This window comes from Amblyraja radiata, chromosome 13 (genome assembly GCF_010909765.2).
Source record: "Amblyraja radiata isolate CabotCenter1 chromosome 13, sAmbRad1.1.pri, whole genome shotgun sequence".
NCBI classification, from domain to species: Eukaryota; Metazoa; Chordata; class Chondrichthyes; order Rajiformes; family Rajidae; genus Amblyraja; species Amblyraja radiata.
Genome location: NC_045968.1, coordinates 38,622,088 through 38,639,725, shown reverse-complemented (window position 1 = coordinate 38,639,725; position 17,638 = coordinate 38,622,088). Strand labels below are relative to the sequence as shown.

The 17,638-nt window shown below is 45.4% G+C and overlaps 3 protein-coding genes across 4 annotated transcripts in view; 1 reads left to right on the top strand and 2 right to left on the bottom strand.

Annotated features, from left to right (window-relative positions):
* Nucleotides 1-17,638, top strand: part of med12l (mediator complex subunit 12L) — a 586,849-nt gene that overhangs the window by 405,686 nt on the left and 163,525 nt on the right. The gene's annotated exons all lie outside the window — the stretch shown is intronic.
* Nucleotides 718-1,857, bottom strand: LOC116980100 (P2Y purinoceptor 14-like). Its single transcript, XM_033032208.1, has one exon. The coding sequence runs from the start codon at nt 1,855-1,857 to the stop codon at nt 718-720; it is 1,140 nt and encodes a 379-aa protein (XP_032888099.1).
* On the bottom strand, nt 6,955-17,295 carry LOC116979900 (P2Y purinoceptor 14-like). The gene is made up of 2 exons (XM_033031835.1): nt 17,186-17,295; nt 6,955-8,206 (listed from the first exon to the last, which is right to left on the bottom strand). Exon 2 carries the CDS (start codon nt 8,202-8,204, stop codon nt 7,065-7,067), a length of 1,140 nt encoding a protein of 379 aa, XP_032887726.1. The 5' UTR covers nt 8,205-8,206; nt 17,186-17,295; the 3' UTR covers nt 6,955-7,064.

The window sequence follows — 17,638 nt, the reverse complement described above, 5'->3', positions numbered from 1 at the left end:
AAGGGAGGGATATAGTGTGTGAAAAAACCCAATATAGTGTGTGAAAACAAAGTAATATCATTTGTGCCACGTGATTAACAACACTACAGTTCACGATGTTCATTCAAGATTAACGGGAAAGCTCGGGAGACGGACAAGTCACTCGTACAAATAACAGAAATGCCGAATACCGTGGGAACTCTTTATCTACCCCCCGTTATATCGTGCGAAACTCGTGCTGGACCACGATCACTTCACTCTGGTGACATCTTGCGTCAACTCGCCCCGTGAAAAAGCCACATAACTCCAGCACTTTGGGTCCTTTTGTGTGAACCACATCTACAGTTCCTTTGTTTCTACATTCGCTACACAGTAAAACATCTTTTATCTCCACTCTTCCCATTTCCAGTGAAGGTTCATAAAATCATAAGTGATAAGAGAAGAATTAGGCCATTCGGCTCATCAAGTTAATTTATGTTTTTGCTCATGTGACAAAATAAATTATATATCAAATTATACACAAGGGAAAATAAGATGAAAATTGTCAAAAAATTTAGATGAGGGTAAATGACATTTTGTGATAACGACTCAAGAGTGAATGACACTGAAATAGTTTATGAAGCACTACTCTAAACCATCGCAAAGTAACAATTGGGGAAGGTTGCAAAAAATAGCTCCTCAGGTGGATTGTTCGAGTGTCGGAAACACCTCATACTTTTGTGTTGATGTAATCTGATTCTACCGGAATGTTGTAACTGCTGCTGACTGCCGCAGTACTTTAATCTGAATAGTTTTCTTAGTATTTCTCGCAGATTGAAACGTGGAAGAGTTTGTACAGACAGTGTCAACCGCCATTCTGCTGGAGTCAGTGTCTTGATAAGAGGCATTGCTTGACTGTGCCCTTTTCCTAGCGTCATCCATTTTGACCGCCTTGTTTCTCTTAATTCTCAATGTTCGGCGCAGCACTCTGGTGAAGGACTTGCACAGAAGAAAGTAGATGATGGGATCGAGGCAAACGTTAAACGCGCACAGAAGCAACGTGGCCTCCTTGGCGTAGTACAGTCGGTTGTGTGTTGTACAGCCGCTCTCCGCTGACCGGATATTCTCGTATGGGATCCGGATAACATGGTAGGGCACAAAGCAGATGAAGAAGACGGCCAAGATGCTGAAAATGTTGCGATTAGCTTTCTTGATCACCGTGCCGGAATCGTTCTGGAATTTTTGGTTGGACCAGTACAGTTTCTTCAGGATGGCTAAGTAGCACAAAGTGAGGAGAGCAAAAACGACCCAGAAAATAACTTCACAATTGATAATTACAATTTGATGCCAAGTCTCTCCCACCATGCTCTTCAACTTCAGGCAATATGCCGCAGTTTTCTCTGTGGGGTCCTTGTTGGTTAAAATGATATTTGGCAGGGCGAAGCTGATGATGAAAACCCAACAGCTCACACTGACGACCTTGGCGAACTTGACTTTCTGCACACTGAGGCTTTTGCGAGGCTGCACGATCTTCAGGTAGCGGTCAAGGCTGATCAGGCCGAGGAATATTATGCTGAGGTACATGCTGCTGTAGAATATCACGGCAGAGTAGCGACACACAAAGGCTTTCAGCTGCCAGGATCCAAGGTTGGATTCGGAGAGGATTTTAAATGGAAGCGTAACCACCAGCAACATGTCAGCTGCCACGATGTTCTTGAGGTAAATTGTAAAGCTGGAGCGGTTAGGAATCTTGTAGAAGATACAAGCAGCCATTGTGTTCAGCACGAACCCTCCAAGGAAGACAAAGCAGTACAAGATGGGTAGGATCACTGTGATCGCAGTGGGGTCAAGCAAATTGCGGCAGCTCGTGCTGTTGAGAGCAACTGTGCTGTTGGTCATTGCTAAATGAATGCAAGCAAAGTAAGAAGTTAGGAACTGTTAAATTCTCTGCAAAAATTAGAATATCACCAGGGTTACCAACATTGGGGGAGAGTTGGGAGTGAGAAATTGCGAAAGACCAAGCCGGAGGGAGCATAGCGACCGGGGGGGGAGGGGGATGGGTGGAGGAGGGAGTGGGGTGGGTGGAGGGGGGGTGGAGGGGGGTGGGGGAGTGGGGTGGGTGGAGGGGGGGTGGGTGGAGGTTCCCCCCCCCCCCCATTAGTACGGAACTTTTGCATTTTTCAGCTTGAAATTGTGCAATATGGTGCATACTGTAGTGAGTCTTTTAACCTACACTTGAATGCAATATATATGCTTTAAATTGGATTAGCTATGAATAAGGTTAGAGTAAATTACATTCCTAATTACATTCCACAGTATGGTAGGGAATTCCCCCCAGCAGGTAGGGTAGCTGAGACATGTTGGCGGGTGTGGGCAAGTTGCGCCGAAGGGCCTGTTTTCACACTGTATCACTCTATGACTACATTATACCTCCACCATGCATGCATGCTTCAAAATCAAGTGATCGAGTTTTATTGCCATATACTCAAGCATAAAAACATAGAAAATAGGTGCAGGAATAGGCCATCGGCCCTTCGAGCCAGCACTGCCATTCAATATGATCATGGCTATTCATCTAAAATCTGTACCTCTTTCCTGTTTTTTTCCCCATATCCCTTGATTTCGTTAGCCCCAAGAACTAAATGTAACTCTCTCTTGAAAACATCCCGTGAATTGGCCTGCAGGCTAGCAGGATGCTTTATCCAACCACCCCCATTTGGTCCATGCTGGTCACCTGGGCGAATTTGGCACAGAGACTCTCATGGCAGCGGCGTAACGTGTTCAACGCCTCCGATGCCCCGGGACTCTTGCATTGAGGCTGCTCCTTGGCCTGAGTTGCAGTGAGCGACTCGCCAGCCCAGCAAACACTCGCCAGCCCAGCAAACACTCGACATCCCCGCTCCCCGTCCGCACCTGTCCCCGCCGCTGCTTCTGCTTCCAACTACCGTGGCAGTTGATATTAGTTTTGAAACGACAGAGCGTGAACATTTTTTGATCAGCGTGAGAATTTGGCAAAATGCGTGACTCTCACGCTCAATGCATGGGAATTGGGAGCCCTGCCTCTATAATCCCCCTCTCTCTCCCCCTCTCTCTCCTCTCTATCTCTCCCCTCGCTGCTCTCTCTCTCTCTCTCTCTCTCTCTCTCTCTCTCTCTCTCTCTCTCTCTCTCCTCTCTCTCTCTCTCTCTCTCTCTCTTACTCTCTCTCTCTCATCTCTCTCTCTCTTCTCTCTCTCTCTCTCTCTCTACGCTCTCTCCTCCTCTCTCCTCTCTCTCTCTCCTCTCTTCTCTCTCTCCTCTCCCTCTCTTTCTCCCCTCTCGACCTCTCCCTCTCTCTCCCCCTCTCCCCTCACCTCCTCTCTCTCCGTCCTCACTCGCGTCTTTCGCTCTCTCTCGCATCCCCCTCCTCTCTCTCCTCTCTTCCCCTCTTTCTCCATTCTCTCTCCCCATCTCTCTGTCCCCATCTTTCTCCCCCTCTTCCTCTATCTCTCTCTTCTCCCTCTCTCCCGTCACCTCACACTCCCCCCTCTCTCGCCTCCTCCCTCCTAACTTTCTTCCCCCTCTCTCCCTCCCCCTAACTCTCTCCCCTCTCTTTCCCCTAACTCTCTCTCCCCCTCTCCCTCCTCTCCCCCTGTCTCCCCCCCTCTCTCTCACCTCTCTCTCTCTCCTCCGTCTCTCCCCCTCTCTCTCCCCCCATCTCTCCCCCAATTCTCCCTCCCACCAAACTCCCGCCCCTTGCTCTCTCTCCCCTCTCTCTCCCCTCTTTCTCCTCACTTTCTCCTGTCTCTATCTCCTCTTTCTCTTTGCCTCCTCTCTCCCTCTTTCCCACATTTCTCTCTTTCCCCCTCACCCTCTTCCCCCTCTCTCTTTTATCACCCCTCTTTCTTCCCCATCTCTCTCCCCCTCCCTCTCCCCTTCTCTCCTCCCCTCTCTCCCTCTCCAAACCCCCTCTCTCCCCTCTCTCTTCCCTTTCTCCCTTCCATCCCTCCCTCAGCCCCGGCTCTCCAACACCCGCTGCCCATGCAGTTTTGTATGAGTTTTTAAAATTTCATTGATCACCGAATTTCTCACGACAGCCGTGAGAAATTTGTGATCAGCGTGAGAGCGTGAGAATTTGCCCAAATGCTCAAACCGTGAGAGTTGGCAGCCCTGCATTAGTTTGCTAAGCACCTTGTTGTGTTTTTAACTTTCCCTCTGATGATAACCCATTTGTACCAAACAATTATAATGCAAAAGCAATTGAAAATCAGCACTTACTTCAGTCCTTGGGCCAATATAGTCTTTCCACAGTTTCTGCTCCACCTTTGCACAATTGATACTTGTGCGAGTCAGCACAACGCTCTCCCTTCAGAAAATCGGCTGAGCAGATTAACAACAGATAACATGTGGCAATTTTGACACTCTTGAACCGTCACGAAGATTGAGGAAGTTACTATTTACTGACATTTGAGTGCAGAGCACATGAATTCTACCATCCAGTGTGCACGAGCGCTTGCCGCAATTAGAATGTACGGATGCTGGAAATCAGAAACGTAAAATACAGAAGATGCTGGAAACAATCAGCAGGCCAGGCTGCATGTGTGGAGATGGAAACAGGGTCAAAGTTGGTGTAATCTGGGATCTGTGATGGCAATGGAAGCAGATTGAAAAAGTCTGATGGAGATGTTTAGTTTAATTACATGTGCACTAAGGTACAGTGAAAAGCTTTTTTGTTGTGTGCTATCCAGTCAGCGGAAATACTATACATGATTACAATCAAGCCGTCTACAGTATACATTTGCAGGATGAAGGGAATAACGTTCAGTGCAAGACAAAGTCCAGTAAAGTTTGATTAAAGATAGTCCAAGGGTCTCCAAGGAGGTGGATGGTAGCTCAGGATCACTCTCTAGTTGGTGATAAGATGGTTTACTTGCCTGAAAACAGCTGGATAGAAGAGTAGCTCGAAAATCTGCCTCACAGCTCGAGAGACCCAGACACAAAGCTGACCTCTGGTATTGTCAATGTGAAATTTGCTCGGTTCTTCCTGTGGGTTTCCTCTCTCATCGCAAAGATGTGCAGGTTTGCACGTTTAATGGACACCAAATTACTGACGTTGATTCACACAATGAGGCACCAAGTTGTAAAGTTGTAATAAAAAGGAACTGCAGATGCTGGTTTACACCAAAGATAGATGCAAAATGCAGGAGTAACTCAGCGAGTCAATGCAGCATCTCTGGAGGACATAGATAGGTGACGTTTCGACACCGGACCCTTCATCAGACTGATCAGTCACCAGGATCAGTGGTGGGCCTTCTGTTGGTTGTCAAAGTGCCACACAGTTGCACAATGTGAAGCAGGCCCGTTAATGCAATAACACACAGGTAGATAATCAATAATACAATAATTTAACTATTATAATACTCGCTAACAATAATAGTCCAAAAAACAACATTTGGCTGTACAACCAAATCTATAGAAGACACCACCCTCTTTCCTTTCCACGTTCTTCCCAGCTGTTATCAGGCAACTGAATCATCCTATCACCAACTAGAGAGCGGTCCTGACCTACCATTTACTCACTTGGACTATACTTGGACTTTGCTAGCCTTTATCTTGCACAAAACGTTATTCCCTTTATCCTGTATCTGTACACGGTGGACGGCTTGATTGTAATCATGCATAATCTTGGTTTTAGCAAAAAAAAAAAGTAAATTGTCCTTAGTGTGTAGGATCGTGCAAATGCACGGGGTGATCGCAGATCGGCATGAACAAAGATAGGGAGCTGGGGATGGAGGCATCTCATGTCTGGCACTTAGCTCTGTTATGGTTGTTGAGCCTGCACGCATCCTTGGTCTTGCCTTGCGAGGTGGTGATCTGTACATGTCCCATGGTCTTGACGTGCTTGCACAGAAACCACGAACTGCAATTTTGCCTTGCTGTCTCCTACTTAAACCGCAATTGGCCTTTTACCACACAAGCTGGGGCATCGCTGAGGTCTGTGGATGACTTGGAGGAAGTTAACAGCTCAATGGAGGAAATGAAGTGAAACGAGCAGTAATGATCACTTAGCTTTCGGCAAGAGGATGTATATCTTTATGTTATCAGAATTATCTCTGCTACAGTCAAATGTAAATGCTGACACAAGAAATTGCAGATGCTGGAATCCTGAACAAAACACAATGTGCTCAAGGAACTCAGCGGGCCAGGGAGCATTTGGGGAGGGAATGGACAGACAAAGGTTTAGGTCAGGGCCCCACTCCAGAAAATGTTGAATTCTCATATTTAGCAACTTGCTTATTTCTAAAAGTGCTGTGAGAGAATGGGGGGGGTGGTTGGAAGAGAGTACGCAAGCTACATGTGGCTTGGTAATAAAACTTGGAACAACCAATGAGAGCTGTCATCTGCAGTCATCTTTGGCCTTGTGTCTATGCTTTCCATTTACTTCTCCTGTGATCTATCATTTATATCCTTAAATAACCTATCGTCATTTGCCCAGTATTGTGTCAGCTGCATGCTATTGTGTTTGCAGAGGGGTCCTGACCCAAAACTTCACCTGTACATGTTCCCCAGAGTCTGAAGAAGGGTTCTGACCCAAAATGTCACCTATTATTTTTCTCTGGAGATGCTGCCTGACCCGCTGAGTTGCTCCAGTATTGTGTCTATCTCCAGAGATGCTGCCTGACCCACTGTGTTACTCCAGCACTTTGGGTCCTTTATGTGTGAACCACATCTACAGTTCCTTTGTTTCTACATTCGCTACACAGTAAAACATCTTTTATCTCCACTCTTCCCATTTCCAGTGAAGGTTCATAAAATCATAAGTGATAAGAGAAGAATTAGGCCATTCGGCCCATCAAGTTAATTTATGTTTTTGCTCATGTGACAAAATAAATTATATATCAAATTATACACAAGGGAAAATAAGATGAAAATTGTCAAAAAATTTCGTTGAGGGTAAATGACATTTTGTGAAAACGACTCAAGAGTGAATGACACTGAAATAGTTTATGAAGCACTACTCTAAACCATCGCAAAGTAACAATTGGGGAAGGTTGCAAAAAATAGCTCCTCGGATGGATTGTTCGAGTGTCGGAAACACCTCATACTTTTGTGTTGATGTAATCTGATTCTACCGGAATGTTGTAACTGCTGCTGACTGCCGCAGTACTTTAATCTGAATAGTTTTCTTAGTATTTCTCTCAGATGGAAACGTGGAAGAGTTTGTACAGACAGTGTCAACCGCCATTCTGCTGGAGTCAGGGTCTTGATAAGAGGCATTGCTTGACTGTTCCCTTTTCCTAGCGTCATCCATTTTGACCGCCTTGTTTCTCTTAATTCTCAATGTTCGGCGCAGCACTCTGGTGAAGGACTTGCACAGAAGAAAGTAGATGATGGGATCGAGGCAAACGTTAAACGCGCACAGAAGCAACGTGGCCTCCTTGGCGTAGTACAGTCGGTTGTGTGTTGTACAGCCGCTCTCCGCTGACCGGATATTCTCGTATGGGATCCGGATAACATGGTAGGGCACAAAGCAGGTGAAGAAGACGGCCAAGACGCTGAAAATGTTGCGATTAGCTTTCTTGATCACCGTGCTGGTATCGTTCTGGAATTTTTGGTTGGACCAGTACAGTTTCTTCAGGATGGCTAAGTAGCACAAAGTGAGGAGAGCAAAAACGACCCAGAAAATAACTTCACAATTGATAATTACAATTTGATGCCAAGTCTCTCCCATCTTGCTCTTCAACTTCAGGCAATGTGCCGCAGTTTTCTCTGTGGGGTCCTTGTTGGTTAAAATGATATTTGGCAGGGCGAAGCTGATGATGAAAACCCAGCAGCTCACACTGACGACCTTGGCGAACTTGACTTTCTGCACACTGAGGCTTTTGCGAGGCTGCACGATCTTCAGGTAGCGGTCAAGGCTGATCAGGCCGAGGAATATTATGCTGAGGTACATGCTGCTGTAGAATATCACGGCAGAGTAGCGACACACAAAGGCTTTCAGCTGCCAGGATCCAAGGTTGGATTTGGAGAGGATTTTAAATGGAAGCGTAACCACCAGCAACATGTCAGCTGCCACGATGTTCTTGAGGTAAATTGTAAAGCTGGAGCGGTTAGGAATCTTGTAGAAGATACAAGCAGCCATTGTGTTCAGCACGAACCCTCCAAGGAAGACAAAGCAGTACAAGATGGGTAGGATCACTCTGATCACAGTGGGGTCACGCAAATTGCGGCAGCTCGTGCTGTTGGGAGCAACTGTGCTGTTGTTCATTGCTAAATGAATGCAAGCAAAGTGAGAAGTTAGGAACTGTTAAATTCTCTGCAAAAATTAGAATATCACAGTGAATCCATAGAGAGATCACCGGTTTCCTCCATCATCCCAAAGACATGCAGTTTGCAGGTCAATCAGCTTCTGTAAATTGTCCCTAGTTTGTGGGATAGAACTAGTGTATGGGTGATTTTGGTTGGCGTGGACCCGATGGGCCGAAGGGCCTGTTTCCACTCTGTATCTCTAAAGTAAATTAAACTTTTCACTCGCTATGTTTACATAGTTACTTTCACACTGCTCCAAAACCCACCACCGACCCCTGTGGCCACTCAATCCCCACTGATATTGCCTTTGTTCCCCCACGATCACCTTACACTTGGTCTCAACTTAATACCTGTTTTCCTCTCATTCCCAGTTCTAATAGTAAGATTAAACGAGAACTTACCAGTTTGAAGTTTGATCTTTATTTTATGTGGAGTTACGTTGAGGGATTACATGAAGAGCCCGCCAGCCCGCATGCGCGTCAATCTTCAGAGCAGCGGTGTGAAATCACAGATAACAGTTGTTGAATTGAACATAGTAAGATTAGAGAAACTAGAATACCAGCTGACCTTTATGATAGAGGGTTGGGAGTGGAGGGCACATAATCCCTCAACGTAACTCCTCATAAAATACGGGAACGTGCTGAATTTTTGCAAGACCCGACTGTTGAGGCAAAATGGAGGAAAGACATAAAAGGACATTCCTTCCCAGAGTAGCGAGAATGCATCCATCGCCATTGCCATGCCACATATTTTTTTCAACTGGTGATTGAGCCTGGTTGCAAAACATCTCGATTTTTGGACAATGTCATTAAATACTTTATGATCCAACATCCATTCTGTGTTATCATTGATTTTACGTGATGATACATCAACGCCAAATGAGGTTATGTAAACTATCACAGGATACTGAGTTGATTGCACCCATGTGATTAATATATGCCACCTCCAAAGTGTATCAACTTGGAGTTGAGCATGCAGATTATGCATATGCGCACAATAACCTTTAACCCATAGAATGCACCCAGTGTCTACAGGTAGTTGATTCCATATAACTGAAGAATTGGTAACTCATGCAAATCGCATCTGCCCCCGTAACTAGAGATGGTATTAATAATTTTCCATCTTTGCGAATTGACATCAGGTTGTAATATAACTGAAGATTTACTGACCAAAAGTTATTAGCAATGCTAAATACTGTTCGTCCACCATTGTGACTTTGAAAGCTTCAGCTGGTACTAGCATAGTACCAGCTGAATGGTACTAAAGAGCTTGGTCCTTTGCACGTTTGTAATTTCAGATAATGCAAGGCCCAAATTGCGCAGCAGAAAAGCACAGCCACTATATTGCCAATTACACTGGTCACTTGATGCACTTCTACTAATCCTAATCTCTTGCCCCAGGGTGGAGTCACAGACAAATTAATAGAGTTAAAGGTAAATCCCAATAATCAATAACTCCAGTTGGTGTCAACTTACATTTAACCGGATGGATGAGAATCTCAAATATAGCTTGTGGCTGAAACAGTTAATTTTAGCAAAATACAGCATTTAGAATATCTTTCAGATAAGCCAAAACAAGTGATTTTGGGTCCTGAGCAGCCCAAGCCCTGGTTTTTAGTAACTTGGTAAATAACCTGGGAGCTGAAGTTAGCCCATTTTGCAACGCTTTAACTGTTATTATTGCCCCATCCAGTTAAATTTCAAATATCTCCGGTGATCCCTGTGAATGGGAACTGAATAGTATGTATCTTTGCGATTGACGCATTCCTATGGAAATCAGTTGTTAGACAGTAACAAAGTCTCCTATGCTGAAATGTCTATACTGCACATGCGAGGTAAATCAAGGATGAACCGACCTCCACCAACTTTCACAATGATCAGGCCACGCCTGCTATAATTCCGAACCTGTCTCAAAAGACAACTCTGGCCATATTTCCGAGCCTGTCTCGAAAGGTAATCCTGGCCCGGAAGCCTGCTTGGAAACCTTGTATACTATGCAGTATAAACTAATTTCATGTCATTATTGTTATTTGTACAAATCAAGTGTAAATATTACCAACTTGTAAATGGTCCACCTACCCCATGTTTTGGAAAGAACCAGACCCACCTACCTCCATGGTTACCGGTGGTCTAATGGTAAGCCCAAAAGGCCCCTGATGCGGGTTCTATTTCCGTCCTTAGTTTGGAGAGAAGGACTGCTGGGGTGCGTGAATTCCATACATTTACTGACGACCGGCTGGAAGACCTTTGTCCAGCTTCAGTGAACCGCTTACTGCCGATGGAGGCGTGGGGTGTGATGTCGCCGAAAAAATGAAACTTTGCTTGTTGTTGGTACCTTGATTAGTCCGACAGCTTTGCTTCCTCATCCAGGTCTTACCTGTTGGATAGGTCTTCCTCGAAGACAAGATTCGGCGGCTGGACATTGCTGGCCTTACATGAGCCTGCAAATTTGGTTGTAAGGCAGGTCTGATGGCGTTCCAGTTCATTATGAAGTGTGCATTGTACATCAACACCAGGCCAGTATTTTTTAAATTTGTTGGAGTTTTATCTCCTGGGTTTTCATGCCCCTTCCAAAGTCACTCCAGATAGTGCTGTTCACTGCCGGTATTGTCAGGAACAATATTATGTTCCACGGACATCCTTCCCAGTTTGGATGCAGTTACGCACTGACCCCTCGCACTCCCCTCCACAGGGAGGGAGATTTGTAAGCAACCCTGAAACAGGTGCTGTCGCAGGCCCCGAGGAGACCTGCGCTGATATGGCCCCGTTCCATGAACCATATCAGGATGGAGCATCACATTTTGTGGGATAAACGCCCGAGGACGCTATCCATGCTCCATCTGGGTTAAACGTCCGAGGACGTACCCACCTTGACAGGCCTATCCGTCTTACTCTGTCGGGACAGCAGACGTTATTACACTGAGCGGCGGACTGGCTTGCGAAGCAAAAAGGGCTGTTGAGCCAAAACCAAAGAGGCCAACGTCAGGTAACGCCATTGTAGTGGGAGACTCCATCGTGAGAGGTACGGACAGGGGTTTCTACGGCAACAGACGGGATTCGAGGATGGTGTGCTGCTTTCCTGGTGCCAGGATCCAGGATGCCACGGACAGAGTGCAGAAAATCCTCAAGGGCGAAGGTGAACAGCCGGAAGTGGTAGTGCATGTCGGCACAAACGATGTCGGAAAGAAGGGGATGAATGTTCTGCAGCGTGACTTTAGAGAGCTCGGAAAAATGCTGAAAAACAGGACCTCCAGGGTTGTTATCTCCGGTTTGCTTCCAGTTCCTCGTGCTGGCGAGAGCAGGAACAGGGAGATACGGGACCTGAATGTGTGTCTGAGGAACTGTTTTGGAGTAAGGGGGGAACTATACAAAAGGGACGGATTGCATCTTAACAGGTGGGGGACCAGCATTCTGGCAGGCAGGTTTGCCACTGCTACACGGGTGGTTTTAAACTGAATAAGGGGGGGTGGGGTGTCAAATGAGATAGTCGAGGATGGAGTTAAAGGGAAAGGGTTTCTTAAATGTGTGATTAATAATAATAATACATTTTATTTATGGGCGCCTTTCAAGAGTCTCAAGGACACCTTACAAAAATTTAGCAAGTAGAGGAAAAAAATGTAAGCGGAATGAAATAAATAGTAGAGACATGACTAGTACACAAATTAAAGACAGAATTCAATTCAAAACACAATATGAGGCAATTCAAGCACAGATGAAAAGGGAGGGGGACGTGGGGCCAAGGATAGGCAGAGGTGAAGAGATGGGTCTTGAGGCGGGACTGGAAGATGGTGAGGGACACGGAATTGCGGATCAGTTGGGGGAGGGAGTTCCAGAGCCTGGGAGCTGCCCTGGAGAAGGCTCTGTCCCCAAAACTGTGGAGGTTGGATTTGTGGATGAAGAGGAGACCGGCTGATGTGGATCTGAGGGACCGTGAGGGTTGGTAGGGGGAGAGGAGGTCAGTGAGATATGGTGGGGCCAGATGGTGGAGGGCTTTGTAGGAGAGGACCAGGATTTTGTAGGTGATCCGATGGGAGATGGGAAGCCAGTGAAGTTGTTTGAGGACTGGAGTCATGTGATGCCAGGATTTGGTGTGGGTGATGAGTCGGGCGGCTGCGTTCTGGACCAGTTGGAGTCGGTTGATGTAGGTGGAGCTGATGCCAAGGAGAAGTGAGTTGCAGTAGTCCAGTCGGGAGGAGATGAAGGCATGGACGAGTCTTTCAGCAGCGGGAGGTGTGAGAGAGGGTCTGATTTTGGCAGCGAGACAGAGGGGTGTAAAATGATTTGAGTAGAGAGACAGAGCGGTGCAAAATGAGGGTAGAAGCAATAGGTAACAAGGTGAAAAGTAAAAGTGGCAGGCAGACAAATCCTGGGCAAAAATCAAAAAAGGCCACTTTTCAACATAATTGTATAAGGGGTAAGAGTGTTGTAAAAAAAAGCCTGAAGGCTTTGTGTCTCAATGCAAGGAGCATTCATAATAAGGTGGATGAGTTGAATGTGCAGATAGCTATTAATGACTATGATATAGTTGGGATCACAGAGACATGGCTCCAGGGTGACCAAGGCTGGGAGCTGAACATCCAGGGATATTCAATATTCAGGAGGGATAGACAGAAAGGAAAAGGAGGTGGGACAGCGTTGCTGGTTAGAGAGGAGATTAGCGCAGTAGAAAGGAAGGACATTAGCTTGGAGGATGTAGAATCGATATGGGTAGAGCTGCAAAACACTAAGGGGCAGAAAACGCTGGTAGGTGTTGTGTACAGGCCACCTAACAGTAGTAGTGGAGTTGGGGATGGCATCAAACAGGAAATTAGAAATGCGTGCAACAAAGGTAAAACAGTTATAATGGGTGACTTCAATCTACAAATAGATTGGGTGAATCAAATTGGCAGGGGTGCTGAGGAAGAAGATTTCTTGGAATGTATGCGGGATAGTTTTCGATACCAACATGTAGAGGAACCAACAGGAGAGCAGGCTATTCTAGACTGGGTATTGAGTAATGAGGAAGGGTTAGTTAGCAGTCTTGTTGTGCGTGGCCCCTTGGGCAAGAGTGACCATAATATGGTTGAGTTCTTCATTAGGATGGAGAGTGATATAATTAATTCAGAAACAAGGGTTTTGAACTTAAAGAAAGGTAACTTTGAGGGTAAGAGATCTGAATTGGCCAAGATAGACTGGCAATTGATTCTTAAAGGGTTGACGGTGGATATGCAATAGAAGGCATTTAAAGACTGCATGGATAAACTACAACAATTGTTCATCCCAGTTTGGCAAAAGAATAAATCAGGGAAGGTAGTGCATCCGTAGATAACAAGGGAAATCAGGGATAGTATCAAAACAAAAGATGAAGCATACAAATTATCCAGAAAAAGCAGCCTACCAGAGGACTGGGAGAAATTCAGAGTCAGCAGAGGAGGACACAGGGCTTAATTAGGAAAGGGAAAATAGATTATCAAAGAAAACTGTCAGGGAACATAAAAACTGACTGCAAAAGTTTTTATAGATATGTGAAGAGAAAAAGATTAGTTAAAACAAATGTAGGTCCCTTGCAGTCAGAAACAGGTGAATTGATCATGGGGGACAAGGACATGGCAGACCAATTGAATAACTACTTTGGTTCTGTCTTCACTAAGGAAGACATAAATAATCTGCCGGAAATAGCAGGGGACCGGGGGTCAAATGAGATCGAGGAACCGAGTGAAATCCAGGTTAGCCAGGAAGTGGTGTTAGGTAAATTGAATGGATTAAAGGCCGATAAATCCCCAGGGCCAGATAGGCTGCATCCCAGAGTACTTAAGGAAGTAGCCCCAGAAATAGTGGATGCATTAGTGATAATTTTTCAAAACTCTTTAGATTCTGGAGTAGTTCCTGAGGATTGGAGGGTAGCTAATGTAACCCCACTTTTTAAAAAGGGAGGGAGAGAGAAAACGGGGAATTACAGACCAGTTAGTCTAACATCGGTAGTGGGGAAACTGCTAGAGTCAGTTATTAAAGATGGGATAGCAGCACATTTGGAAAGTGGTGAAATCATTGGACAAAGTCAGCATGGATTTATGAAAGGTAAATCATGTCTGACGAATCTTATAGAATTTTTCGAGGATGTAACTAGTAGAGTGGATAAGGGAGAACCAGTGGATGTGTTATATCTGGACTTTCAGAAGGCTTTCGACAAGGTCCCACATAAGAGATTAGTATACAAACTTAAAGCACACTGGTATTGGGGGTTCAGTATTGATGTGGATAGAGAACTGGCTGGCAGACAGGAAGCAAAGAGTAGGAGTAAACGGGTCCTTTTCAGAATGGCAGGCAGTGACTAGTGGGGTACCGCAAGGCTCAGTGCTGGGACCCCAGCTATTTACAATATATATTAATGATTTGGACGAGGGAATTGAATGCAACATCTCCAAGTTTGCGGATGACACGAAGCTGGGGGGCAGTGTTAGCTGTGAGGAGGATGCTAGGAGGCTGCAAGGTGACTTGGATAGGCTGGGTGAGTGGGCAAATGCATGGCAGATGCAATATAATGTGGATAAATGTGAGGTTACCACTTTGGTGGCAAGAACAGGAAAGTAGTTTATTATCTAAATGGTGGCCGATTAGGAAAAGGAGAGATGCAACGAGACCTGGGTGTCATGGTACACCAGTCATTGAAAGTAGGCATGCAGGTGCAGCAGGCAGTGAAGAAAGCGAATGGTATGTTAGCATTCATAACAAAAGGATTTGAGTATAGGAGCAGGGAGGTTCTACTGCAGTTGTACAGGGTCTTGGTGAGACCACACCTGGAGTATTGCGTACAGTTTTGGTCTCCTAATCTTAGGAAAGACATTCTTGCCATAGAGGGAGTACAGAGAATGTTCACCAGACTGATTCCTGGGATGTCAGGACTTTCATATGAAGAAAGACTGGATAGACTCGGCTTGTACTTGCTAGAATTTAGAAGATTGAGGGGGGATCTTATAGAAACTTACAAAATTCTTAAGGGGTTGGACAGGCTAGATGCAGGAAGATTGTTCCCGATGTTGGGGAAGTCCAGAACAAGGGGTCACAGTTTAAGGATAAGGGGGAAATCTTTTAGGACCGAGATGAGGAAAACATTTTTCACACAGAGAGTGGTGAATCTCTGGAATTCTCTGCCACAGAAGGTCGTTGAGGCCAGTTAATTGGCTATATTTAAGAGGGAATTAGATGTGGCCCTTGTGGCTAAAGGTATCAGGGGGTATGGAGAGAAGGCAGGTACAGGATACTGAGTTCGATGATAAGCCATGATCATATTGAATGGCGGTGCAGGCTCGAAGGGCCAAATGGCCTACTCCTGCACCTATTTTCTATGTTTCTATGTTTCTAAAATCCCTCCCCCTGGAAGTCCCCACGAAAATATGGTGCCTATGCTGGGTGTAGCGGTCGATCTCGATCTCATTGGGATTTCCGCGCCAATTGATGGGTCGAATCTGCCCCCTGTGATATGGGCTCTGGAACTTTGGCCCAGCCAGAGCCAGCAGATCTGTTCCCAGAGGCGACTTTGCGGGCCGGTATCTTGGCCCTCCAAGCCCATGGTCCATCAAAATGGATAATCCAGAAAGACTCTGGAACCTATGTTTCTAATCCTGCATCGTCTGCACCTCCAGGTCTGTAATCCTGGCAGGTACGACTGTGCCTTAGTGGGGCGAACCCACTAGCCTTAATATATCCAACTGGGAAACAATTGGAACTCTCTGTATGAATATTTCTTAAAGCATCCAAACCCCAACTAAACTTAGAGAACCTACAAGGTCTCAAGGTCTACCTCCAACAAATACTGGAGGGTGTAGCTTTAAGGTGAGAGGGGCAAAGTTGAAAGGACCTGTGTGTGTGGTAGGTGTTTTTACACAGACGGTGGTGGGTGCCTGGAATGCACTGCTAGGTTAGGTGGTTGAGGCAGATATGACAGTGTTGAACAAGGTGCCAGAAACTAATCTTCTCTGTCTGCACAAGATCGATATCCCTCCATTCCCTGCATATTCATGTACTTATCTAAAACCAGCTTAAGCGCCACTATCATATCTGCTTCCACCACCACCCCTGGCAGCACATTCCAGGCACCTACCGTTCCCATGAAAAACAAAAACTTGCCCCACACATCTCGTTTAAACTTCCCCCCTCACATCTCAAAGCTATGCCTTTTAGTATTTGACATTTCCCTCCTGGGTAGAAAAGCTCTGACTAATTCTAGTTCCATTTACCCTCCTGATCTTTTGTTCTCCGCATCCGCCTCCGGCCTCAGACTGCAATTCTTTTAATTGCTTCAATAATCCTGCAATTTTTTTTTTAAATTCGAGTTTATAAATTTGAGTATGACCAAGGCTTTTTGGACGGTGTGGTTTTCAGCAGCATTGTTTGCGAGCTCAGAGCATTAGAACAAATTCATTAAACATCTAAATTTACTATTTTTGAACGATGTTGCAAAATTTGAACAGATTCCACAAAATGTGATGAATTCAGTTTCTTCTTCTTTCAGGCTTTGTTTTAGCAAAGTAAAAGTGTGCTTCACCAGCTTCTGCTTTCTCCAGGTTACTAACACACTTCCCAAAGATAGGTACTAAGTGCTGGAGTAACTCAGCAGGTCAGGCAGCATCTCTGGAGAACATGGATAGGTGAGGATTCGGGTCGGGACTGAAGACCTATCCATGTTCTCTAGAGACGTGGCCTGGCCCACTGAGTTACTCCAAAATTGATGTCCATCTTTGATGTAAACCAGCATTCGCAAGTTCCTTTTTATTACATTTTCCAACACACTTTTCATTCAGCTACTGTGAATGTATGGCTGATAGTGCTATTTCCATTAAGGACTTGATTTTCAGTCCCATTAGTTTGCCAAACACTTGTTGTGTTTTTAACTTCCCCTCTGATGATAACCCATTTGTTCCAAACAATTATAATGCAAAAGCAACTGAAACTCATCACTTACTTCAGTCCTTGGGCGAAGATAGTTTTTCCACAGTTTCTGCTCCACCTTTGCACAATTGCTACTTGAGTGAGTTAGCACAACACTCTCCCTTCAGAAAATCGGCTGAGCAGATCAACAACGGATAATATGTGGCAATTTTGACACTTGAACCGTCACGAAGATTGAGGAAGTTCCTATTTACTGACATTTGAGTGTGGCGCACATGAATTCTGCCATCCGGTGTTTACGAGCGCTTGCCGCAATTAAAATGTGCGGATGCTGGAAATCAGAAACGTAAAAAACAGAAGATGCTAGAAACAATCAGCAGGCCAGGCTGCATGTGTGGAGATAGAAACAGGGTCAAAGTTGTTGTAATCTGGGGCGTGATATCTGTGATGGCAATGGAAGCAGATTGAAAAAGTCTGGTGGAGATGTTTAGTTTAGTTTAATTACACGTGCACTGAGGTACAGTGA